Source organism: Eulemur rufifrons, chromosome 8 (assembly GCF_041146395.1).
Source record: "Eulemur rufifrons isolate Redbay chromosome 8, OSU_ERuf_1, whole genome shotgun sequence".
Classification (NCBI taxonomy): domain Eukaryota; kingdom Metazoa; phylum Chordata; class Mammalia; order Primates; family Lemuridae; genus Eulemur; species Eulemur rufifrons.
In genome coordinates, this window is record NC_090990.1 from 97,223,168 (window position 1) to 97,235,150 (window position 11,983).

Here is an 11,983-nt window from a genome sequence, read left to right on the forward strand (position 1 = left end):
GATATAACTGCCTAACAGAATTATTTTCTCTGGACCCACTGAACACTTCCCGAGGGCACAGAACTTATTCTTTCCGGCATAGGTTGTATAAACTTACACATGACTCTAACTGGAACCTTATTCAGGAAATCACAATGAAGACCCCAGTGCTGATGAGGCTCTGTGTGCCTCCCAGTGCCCAAAGCACCCTGCCTCAAGTGGCGCACTATTAAAATTAAGAGGATATAGCTGACACTTTTGGGGAACAATGTCCGTTATATTTTTTTTATTTTTTTGAATTCAGAATGTCATAGATGCAAAGTTCTTAGAAAATACAAAAGAGTATATGCAGAAAATTTTATTTTAGAAAGTAACCTAATCTACAACTCAGATATAAAAGCTCTTAATATGCTAGGATATATCTTGTGAATCTATTACTTAAATGAAAGTCTTTTTTTTTTAATTTCAACTTATTATGGGCGTACAAAAATTCAGGTTACATACGTTGCTCATGTTCCGCCCATCCCCCCGAGTCAGAGCTCCAAGTGTATCCATTCCCCAGACAGTGCGCATCGCACTCATCATGTAGTTATACCCCCATCCCCTCTCCCCACCCCCCATCTCCCCGGGTCAGCACCTTCAAGGGTGACCATTCCCCAGATGGTGCGCAATGCACTCATCATGTAGGCATACACCCATCCCCTCCCTCCACCCCCCACCTTAGTCTGATATCCAATTGGTATCATTCCCAAATGTGCATTTAGGTGATGATCAGGGAAACCAATTTTCCGGTGAGTACATATGAAAGTCTTAACTTTTCCACAAATCACTGTTATTGAAAACCTAATTGATTTGGAGGGGTCGTGTGTTTCAACTTGCAGATTTCAATTAAAATTCATTGATACTTTCTTGCTTTTCTTGTTCTTGATGACCTGGAAGGAGAGAGAAGAAAGACACAATGAGATCTCAGGTATTGAAATGAATCTCTGCTCATAATTCTCCCATCACCCACAATGTCTGTCCTTCCAACTGGCTACAGTGTTCTTCTCTTTTCTTCTCAAAGGTCACTGTTTCTCTCTTAGTCATCTCCTTTAATGCATGACCATATTTTGAGCCCTCCTCTGTACATGATCTGGAGCCTGAATAGAGACATTTTCTCATGGGCATGTTAGAATGGAGCAGGGGTTCCATAAAGTGATCAAGACAGAACCATGAGAGAAAGGCAATAGCTTATTCGTCCAGTGCAACACATTAAGTAAGGGCAGATCCAAGTCAGGCAGAATATTGGCAGGTGGATATACTCGGTAAGAATTTTTCATGATGTAACTGTTGCTGCTTAGATTATGATATAGGTATTGTAGAATTGAGGAATTCGAGATGTGGAAAATTTACATTCATGTGTATTTCTATGTGCTTGATTATGATAGTATTTCCAATTTAATCTTTTGCATTTAAATTTAGCTTTGACTTGTGTTCTCAAGAGGCCCATTGTGAACCTCTGTGCTTGTCATGAGTGTGGTTTTTGGTATGAGATATTTAGTGTGATGTCATTTTGAGGCAACTGCATTTTTATTTTGTGGGCTAGAAATTTCTTTTCAGTAAAGGATGGCACCTTTTTATATAAGATGTAGTTATTCGAAGACACTACAGCACCACTGGTTATTTCTGTTTGGCATGAGGAGTGTTGAATGTCTTTCTCACTAAACATTTTCAGTTTTCCTTTGACTCTTCTGTTCACTCATTTTCATTCTCATTTGCAGTATCCTTTACCTCTGGCCACTCCTAAATAGATAAAGGTCTTTTCCATGGCTTCACTCTCATGTGTATGATCTCATTCATCTTGCCTAAAAAATCTGTATTCTTGAACCAGACAGCCTGGACCGCAATCTCAGTTCTCCCACAAGCTGGCTGTTTCAATTAAAGCAAATACTTACCCTTCATGAGGATTAGTATCTATATCTAGGAGAGAGGAATAATAACTGTACCTTCATTGTGTCTTATATGGATTAGTTGAGTTGAGATACTTAGAGTACTTAGAATATTTCCTAACATACAGTGAGTGCTCAGTTTTCTGTTAGTATAAATGTACATGCTATTATATTACTTTTCATTTAGATAATATCCTACAAACCCATAACTTAAACAAGTATCTCTAAACTAACAAATACATATATGTCCAGTACAAAATTACTTTTTTATTCCAGATCTGCATATCCCCAGACTTATGAAGAGGTATCTGAAAGTCTTCCTGTCCAAAATAGAAGCATGTTTTCAATCCCTGGATCATGTTGTTCTCAGACATTCTCAGTGTTAATGAAGCATCACCATTTATCCTGCATAGTATCCCTGAATTGTCCTTGAATGTTCCTTGAATCTTTTCTGTTCTCAATATCATCATGTAATTAATCACAAATTCATGAGCAACTATCTTTAAAAAAATATTTCCCCCATTAACTAATCTTTATTTGTTTAGTATTTCCCCTTCTTAGATTTCTGAAATAGTCTTCTGTGGTATCCTGGTTCACTAGCTGCCCAATTTTGTAAAAGTTCTGATTTATAACATCTGCAGATTTTGGTGTTGTAAATACTTCCACCATGGCTGATTTCAAACTACCAAAGTTTTAACAAATGGCTTATACAATTCCTAAATATTTAATAATAAAATCTACTTAGTAGGGATGTGAGTGAACTCCAGCACCTTCTTCTAATTGATATTTCTGCCCACAGCCTAATCTTTCTTTGATACAACCTTTTAGTTGCCAGAATATTTTTTCCTAAAATGTCAAAGTTATCAGGCATTCTTCTGCATACAATTTTTCATTTTTTTCATGTATTTTAACAATGAAGTTTCCATTAATTTATTACTGAAAAAGGCTACACTTTCTGGCTCTTTTTTAATCTTTGGGTCTCACTGTCTCACAGTCTTCTATATTTACTTTATTTCAGTTGTACAGAACTCATAATGCTGTTTTATACTTTTGGAATTTTTATGTGTTATTTCCTTTACCAAAATTTTTCCCAATGTCTTTGTCTTGCTAAAAAAAAACAGTTCCTAATTCAGATAAATTTCTCATGCTCTGATGCTAATCTCAGGTTATGAGATAAGTAAATACATGCATTGTCTCAAATAACTTTTAAGCCAACCATATGATGTGGAGACTTCCAGTACTTCAGAAGAACAATTAAAATACTACTTCAGTGTCAGACAACTAGTGAGTGCTGAAGCCAGGATTCAAATCAAGTCTGTCTCATTCAAAGCTCTTGTTCTTGATTGTTGTGTTAAATTGTTTTTCTGCCCCACTGGTTTATACAAATTTTAAATCAATTAGCACAAGTATCATAGCCTTTCTATAGCTATCGGAATGCCATTTCCTCAATATCTTTTTAAAAATCCTCCACTCACAAATGAGCACAAGAGCATTGCTTAGGTTCTCCTTCTACCTTCTGGTCTGGCTATGCAACATGTGAGGAATCTGGTGTTCCGAAAGCCTAGATGAAATTATTTGCCTCTTTGGCAAAATAATATTCCTCTATCCAGTTCTCACTTTGATGAGACTGTGAATGTCAGACTTCAATTTCAGCTTATACTCAATTGTTCTCAGTTGAAAGTAGTAGAGTCGAGTTTATCTCCTTCTTCACACTTGATATCGTGCCATTTTCCATTCCCCACTACCTCCATGCTTCCTGTATTATCTTGTATTTCATAGATTGTGTTTGTCTTGTTCACTGTTTTCTGCAAAAGAAGATTAGCATTCAGCTTCTGAGAATACTGTTAGCAAGTGCCATATATATGAGAGAAAGCCTCATGACAAAGTTAATACCATACGAATAACAATAATGGAAGGTACAGATCTATATACAGGTTGGTCTAGGTCACCTCAGAGCACCCTTCTTTTATTGTCTTGCTCTTTTAAAGCTTTTCCTACTCTAGGTATTTTTTTGGCTTGAAATTCTAGAACAATAAATATCTCCCTATTTTCTCCTGTTCCAACCTTCAGGTCAGCTGAGATTATATGAAGCACCTGGATATAGGGAAATCAAAAATTTTTTTATTGGTATTCATGTCTCCTGGTCCTATGAAGAAACAAATGAACACCCGGTACAATTATTCACTCAGTAGGTTGTGGGGAATTTTATAGGAAAAAACTTCTATAACTTAGTCATTCTTTTTCAACCTTCCTCATAATTCACTCTTCCCTAATATCTTGTCCCACTGACCTAACTCCTTTAATTCACCCTCTATATTGTCTCCCACAACTAAGCTATTACTCACCTATTCTATGATTGCATTTAAAGAAAGATCTCTTAAAGGGAGAAAGTATTGAGGTAAAATGCTCTATCTTAGAAGACATGTATATAGGATTATGAAGCAATCAATCATATGAAATGTTAGTTACATTCATAGCAGTTTGTAATTTTTTTGTGAGGAGGGAGAGATTGAATACATCATCCTAGCAAGAGTCTTGAATTTGGACATGGACATATCAGTAAAACTCTCTGCTTTTTAATTATTATTTTTATGAATGATGAGATTATATTACCTTATCTTCTATGTAACCTGGAATTCAATGTTTCTCGGTTTTTCAATATTATCTTCATGAATAAATGAATAAATAAATAAGATAGAGCAGAAAGCACAAATGTGCAGGTCGTATGGATACCTGCTGGATGTGTTTGCATTTAGCACAATGACAGTCAATTCATTACTCTTAATACATGTCACAACCAGAATTCAACCTTGGTAGGGCAATATATTGTTCAAAATAAACTTATTAAAATTCACAGTAAAATTATGAGCTCCATTTAGGAGAGACTTCAAAGAGTAGAAATTATTGGCATGCACCTATTGATCTACAGACTCTGTACTGTCCTTGCTCATTATGCTGAGAACAGATAATCATAACTGCCAACATTTCTTACTAATTTTTTTCAAAGTATTTGCAAGTATTTTGGAGTGAGACGGTTAATAGATAACCTCGTCCTATTTCCTATTGCATGGGCAAAATTCTTGACTGTCTCTAGTCAAGATGAAATCTCGGGTTTCAATATCCAATCCGTAAGCACAGTATAGGAAACTAAGACATTTAATTCTAGGTACTGGTGAAGAAATGAAAAAAACAATATTAAGAGATTACCTTTTGTAACTTAAACAACCCATACACTATTGTTCCAGATGCTTGGTTGAGAAGATAATCGATTTTGGGAGTTTTGTTTGCTTCTCTGATAATGCTGTTTGGGACCTCAAACTTTTGATAAAGCCCAACTTCAGACACAGATGATGCTTCATGTATCTCCAGGATTCCATTACTTTCAATGTAATCAGATATGGTAATAATCTTCATTTTTACGAATTTGTCTTTCAAGTTGATGTTGAAAACCTTCACTTGGAAAAACTGACTCTTACTAGCCACTGTAGCATGAAACATTTTGTTTTTTCCTTCCTCAGGGGACCCATATTCAAATGGCTGTGTTGCTTTCAGTACCATCACTGTTATTTGGCCTTTTTGGAGAATGTTTCTTCTGGTAGCCACCTGAGGTTGGGCCTGAGTTTTCTGATTCTGTGTTGGAAAGACACAGGAAAATAAAATTACTAGTTTCAGCAGGGACTACAAAGTCACTTTCCTGTGAGATAAACCTCAACCACAACATTGGGCCCAACAGCTTTCAGGGTCATCTGGAGTTGAGGCTAGAGTAGAGAGAAACTGGTTGACAGGAATGACGGGCTAGTGAGCTGGTCGAGTTTAGCTAGTCAAAGTGCAAGGCTCAACAACCTTGGAAGTCAGAACACCTTCACCGATGCAGAATAGTTTTCCTGAGGCAAAAAACAATCTTGTTCAAGAACAACATAGAGTAGTGGGATGCTGAAAGCGTCGTTATGAGATAAGTTGAAAGAAAGATTAGAATATAATAATAAATCCAATATACTCTCTACCCACTGAAATGACCAAAAGCAATCAAAAGAGTGTAAAAACAAATTGGCATTGACAAAGGAGAATGGTGCTCACCACAAGCCTCAAATGTTAAGGATTTCCAATTATCATTAGGGTACCCTTTGCCATTTTGGAAGTCTGACTCCTTTATCTAGTTCCCCCAAACAATGCTGTGTTATGACTGTGAGAAAGACAGGGGCTGGCTCAACATATAAGTAGGCTATGGTAGAGGATCTCTGGTTAGACCCATGTCCTCAACTGTGTATACACAGCGTGTCATGATGGCTAGAATAATAGCGAAAAAGATAACAAGTTATAGCAGAATACTTTCATGCAAGAAAGTTGCCTGATGTATAATAGGAAGTGTGGGGAGCAAAGACAGGGCATGAATTCACATGAACTAGTACAAGGAGCCGAGCTATCTACCTCCACAGAGCAGACGTGCTTAGAGTGGTCTGTCCTGATGTATTACACACAACAATCACCTGTGGGTCATTGCACTTTACTTGGATGTGGCTTCTCAACAATGTGAACAATTTGCCATAACACAGGAAACACTTTTCCCAAAGCAAATCAGTATCAAAAAGAGTTACACGTGAGTATAACAATAGTAACAGCAGAGGGCACTGTCACTGTGCTGAAGAAAATTTGGGGAAGAGAAACAGAAAGAGTATACCTGAGTCGAGGAAGTGTTGGATGGAGTTGATGATGAGATCTGAGGAGGTAAGGGAGGGCCTGTTGCTGCAGGTATGCTGGGTCTTGGAGGAAAGGGAGGCTGACTCTGCTGTTGGGATGCCTTATTCCTTTTGGCTTGAGTGCTTTCTTGGGGTGTGATTTTTCTTTTCTGAAAGTAATTTAATTTTCCTGTTAATGAGGTTCAGTATCAAAAGAAGCACAGCATGTTTTCACCACTGTAGAGGACATTTTATTTATATTGGATGTGATGCCCTTGGAAATCACAGGGAATTCCAACCTGTCACTTGAAATTATGGCCAGTGAGTAATAATGGGTGTAAACTGTTGCATTTAAAATGAGATGAATGATTTTAGCATTCATGTTGCTCTTCAAATTATCTCTGTGGTATGTTGGGAAGAGCACTACATTTGGAATTTAAACGATCTAGATTTGTGTAAGTATGGGCAAGATGTATTTCAAATCTGATTTTATAAATATGCATGTGTGTGTGTATATATATACACATATATAAATATAATTTCAGAGTATTACGGGGGTACAAATGTTTAGGTTTCATATATTGTCTTTGCCCGGCATGCGTCAGAACTACAGGGTGTCCATCCCCCAGATGGTGCACACTGCACTCATAAGGTGTGAAAATGCCCATCCTCTCCTTACCAACCCACCTGCTGGACATCTGAAGAATGTTCGTTCCATATGTGCACATAAGTGTTGATCAGTTAATACCAATTTGATGGTGAGTACATGTGGTGGTTGTTTTTCCATTCATGTGATACTTCATTTAGTAGAATGGGCTCCAGCTCCATCCAGGATAATACAAGAGGTGCCAGATCACCATTGTTTTTTGTGCCTGATTAGAACTCCATGGTATACATATACCACATTTTATTAATCCGCTCATGGATTGATGTGCACTTGGGTTGTTTCCATATCTTTGCAATTGTGAATTGTGCTGCTATAAACATTCTAGTGTAGATGTCTTTTTTATAGTATGTCTCTTTTTCCTTTGGGTAGATGCCCAGTAATGGGATTGCTGTATCAAATGGTAGTTCTACTTGTACTTCTTTGAGGTATCTCCATACTACTTTCCATAGAGATTGCACTAGTGTGCATTCCCACCAGCAGTGTAGGAGTGTTCCTGTCTCTCTACATTCACACCAACATTTGTTGTTTTGGGACTTTTTGATGAAAGCCATTCTCATTGTAGATAAGTGATATCTCATTGTGGTTTTGATTTGCATTTCCCTGATGATTAGAGATGTTGAGCATTTTTTTCATATGTTTGTTGGCCCTTAGTCTGTCTTCTTTTGAAAAGTTTCTGTTCATGTCCTTTGCCCACTTTTTAATGGGGTCATTTGTTTTTTTTTTCTTGCTGATATTCCTGAGTTCTATATAGATTCTTATTATCAGCCCTTTATCAGCTATGTAGCATGTGAATATTTTCTCCCATTCTGTAGGTTGTCTGTTTGCTCTTGTGATAGTTTCATTGGCTGTGCAGAAGTTTTTTTAATTTGATCAGGTACCATATTACTATTTTTGTTATTGCTGTGATTGCCTGTGGAGTCTTCTTCATAAATTCTTTCTCTAGGCCAATAGCCATAAGAGTTTTTCCAACATTTTCTTCTAGAATTCTTATAGGTTCATGCCTTAGGTTTAAGTCTGTTATCTATCTTGAGTTTATTTTTGTCCTATTTTTATAATGGGGATGGGATATATGTATGTCACAGAAATTTTTGTTACATGTTTTACAGTGTTCACTCTTTGCCTAGCACAAAGATGAGCCATAATTACTCAATTATGTAAATGCAAACTGTGCTGGAATATTAATGAAGGACCAAGTGCCATAGCAAAGTTTCATCTGTGGAACTTCAATCCTGCTCCTCTTCGTCAACCTTACCTGGGGTATAAGCGTCTTCTTTGCTCCTTCAGATGTCAGAGCATTACTTGTGGTGGGTGCAGGTGTAGCAGGACTCACTTCCTCCTGATTCCTCTTTTTCACTGTACTTCTTTCTTTTGCTTTGATTTTCCTAGCAACTGAAGAAAGAAAGAAAAAATGCACAGTAAACCCAGAGCTGCTGGTCTAAGACAGCTGAAATAGTCTCAATACTATTTCATCTCAGCTCCTGCAGAGGGCTCAGATGTGCTTTAGTCTACCTGCACTGCACTAGCCCAGCCTGGCCTCAAGGTGACCAGCAGTCACAGCACAGGCCAGACGCTGTCTCATGCTCCTCAGGGCTTCTAGTACTCCTCCCCTGTGCACTGAGCACCTCATTTCCGTCCTCTGAACTCCATGGATCAGTCAAACCCTTTCCCAATCCTGTTCTCCTATCATTTCCTTTTAAAACTCTAAAGCTTTCATGATGCTATCAGGCTGATCATTTTCTGTGGAAGAAATATGACTTGAATTGCGATGTGACAAAGTAATGATAATGGCTTTGGAATTAATAAAAAGTTTAGCCCAATGATTTGATAAGTGGGAATGTTCTACACATATCATGATATAACAATTTGCTTCATTAATTGGTTATATAAAATGTTTTAAAAATAAACCACAAATTGTCATATTGTTTTGTTACTTTGCATCGTTTCTAATGTCCTGGAAACCTCAGTCTGTCATCAACTCCCTCTGTCTTTTGTTCATTATCACCTATAAGGATAAGGAACCCTAAATATATTCTGCAAAATATATCAATCTTGTTTGTAGGAAACAGAATGCCCTATGCTGTCAAATTGTTGGCCTTTGAGGTGCCAACATTGTCATGACTACTAAGTCATAAATTGGGAAGATTCAACTTTGGCCAAGGTGGGGTTCTACTCAGGACTGGGGAGACTCAGGACAAAGCAGTTGGTCATGTGTGAGATTGCCCCTATTACCTTTTCACTTCTCTTTCCGAAGCTTGTCAGCAAGGCTTTTAAGGGAGTCTATATCTTTGACCAATTCCATTAATTTGTCCACACAGGCAGCACCTGGGAACTTTTCTGCCATCAAATCAGAAATCCTAATTCTGTTATACTCATATTGTATTTTTCTTGTCAGTTGTAAGTCATTGGCCAGTAAGCACTTAACTATTGCAAATTCATAATCACTCATGTTCTCTAATCCTTTCAACAGAACAATTTTCTTGTATTCAGTCATAATTATTCAAGTTATAGCTCTACCTACAAGAGAAAAATGACATACAGTTTTCCACATTTATGCAGAGAATTTAAAATATGAGTTATGTCCGTATGAGTGGCCCATGCCAAATTGTTGTCCTTGGATGTGCATGAGAAGGAGAGTCTGAATTACCAGATGTGTCACATTGAAAAATGGATCAATACCTGATTTATTAGGAAATTCAAAGAAGTTCTTCCCTTTTAATGTTGATAGTTGAATTTGGTCAAAGTGGGTGTGGTGGAAGGATGTTTGGAAACAGGTAATTGTTGCATGTTTAGAGTATGGGCTTTGTGATGTCAAAATCCTTCCTTCTTCTTTCCATCCTTTGTTGAGCTGGAGTCCATCCCCCAAGTGCCTGCCTCTTGGCTCCTGACTCTTCCCACAACTACTGTGACTGAAGTGGCCTATGTTTAAATGGGCTGCAGCCTCCCGCCTTATATGAATAACTTGTCACAACACTGCAGTTCCACCACTGGGGTACCAACCCTAGTACAGTTGGCTCTTCCGTTATCAGGTCTAATTAGCATCCTGTTTCTCAGGGGCTTGGGCTTGGGGCTTGGGGCTTGTTCTGTGTCTTACGTGTCCACATCACTGTCGTTTTGGTGGCCTTCTATATGCTCCCTAGTGTGGAAATGTGGCATTTATATTTTGGCTTTGATTCCATGACAGTCAATTACTTTCCTCTTACTAGTCTTACTTTTACTTTTACTATTTATAGCTCTTTCAGTCAACCAGGTAGGTTTGTTTTTATAATGGCATGGCTTTATCTGTCTTGAAATCCTTCAGTAAGTTTCCATTTTGTTTGGTAAATTTCCTGCTCATTTCCATGACTTGAAGGGCTTTGAATAAACTATTTTTTCCTTCTGTTAGTTTTGTATTAATTATAATGTATGCTTTAGAAATATATAGCACCTTTCATAGTCAGTTCTTGTTATTGTGTATTCCCTTCCTGCTGTGTGGAAAATGATTCCCACTTTTCTTATTCTGATTATTTCCGTACAACCTTCAATGCTCAAGTGAGGATTTAGGTCCTGGAAACTATTATCGTGCCCAGTTTCACTTATCTGGGCCTCTTTAACACCTGGTGTACTTCCTTCATGACCCTGTCAGTACATGGCATGGATTCCAAGTTTCTGTTTAAATTTATGAGTTCCTTTAGTTTGCAGACCATATGTTTGTGCAACTTTTATATAATTAGCGTGTTCAAATTCTTTGGACTTTGAATTATTCCTTTTTGAGAGAACATGTGTGTTTCCCCGATTGATCAGGCCCATCAAATTAAGAGAAACTCCATGCTAGGACACATTGTAGTAAGATTGAAGAACATTAAAAACAAAATAAAAATGCTGAAAACTTCCAAGTAAAACACTTACAAAGATTGAAGTTTCTTATTGAACAGTCTGTAGCAGGTCAAGAGAGTAATTTTTATATAGTACTGGTCAAAAATGTTATGCCTGAAATTTTAAAACTTAAGAAATTAAAAAATGAAAAGTTTTTTGTGGGTTGGGGGTGTTGCAGTGTTGGGAAGGGATTGGAGTTAGCAGGAAAGTGCAGCGGCAAAATATATTTGCAAAATGTCTATAGAATATGCACAAAGGGAGATAGAAGGAAACCAAAATATGTCACTTCATAAAAATCAACACAAGGATGGCAGTATGGGAGGAAAGGAGGAGCAAAATAGCAATAAAACATACAGAAAATAAATAACAAAATGGCAATAATAACTTCTTCCTTAATAATGTTTACTTCAAATATAAATGGTTTAAACTTAACAAACAAAAAGCATATATGATGCAATGAATTTAAAAACATAATCTAAATATATGCTGACTACAGAAGACTCACTTTATACATCTAATGACAGACATAGGCAGAAGGTGAAAGAATGGAAAAGATATTCCATGCAAAAAAGCAGACGTTGCTACATTCGTAACAGATAAAATAAAGTTTAAGTAAAAAATTGTTGGCATTAGCATTATATTATGATGAAAGAGTCTATTCATCTAGATTATATAGCAAAAATAACCACAAGTTCTAAATACATAAATCAAACACCAACAGAATTGAATGGAGAAATAGACACCCCTAAAATAATAGCAGGAAACTTTAATGTCCCATTTTCAACAATCGATAGAACAACCTGACTGTTGATCAATAAGGAAAAAAGATCATGAAAAAGAGATCTAATACACATATCCAGAACAGTGAAGCCAACAACAGT

General features: G+C 37.0%; 1 protein-coding gene across 1 annotated transcript; it reads right to left on the reverse strand.

Moving 5' to 3' along the window:
* Nucleotides 1-863: 863 nt before the first annotated feature.
* On the reverse strand, nt 864-9,741 carry LOC138389869 (myeloid cell nuclear differentiation antigen-like). Its single transcript, XM_069478526.1, is given in 7 exon segments — nt 864-911; nt 3,525-3,601; nt 3,604-3,712; nt 5,115-5,537; nt 6,586-6,753; nt 8,503-8,639; nt 9,480-9,741. Coding segments are annotated over 7 exon segments (1,224 nt in total).
* Between the last annotated feature and the right edge of the window lie 2,242 nt (nt 9,742-11,983).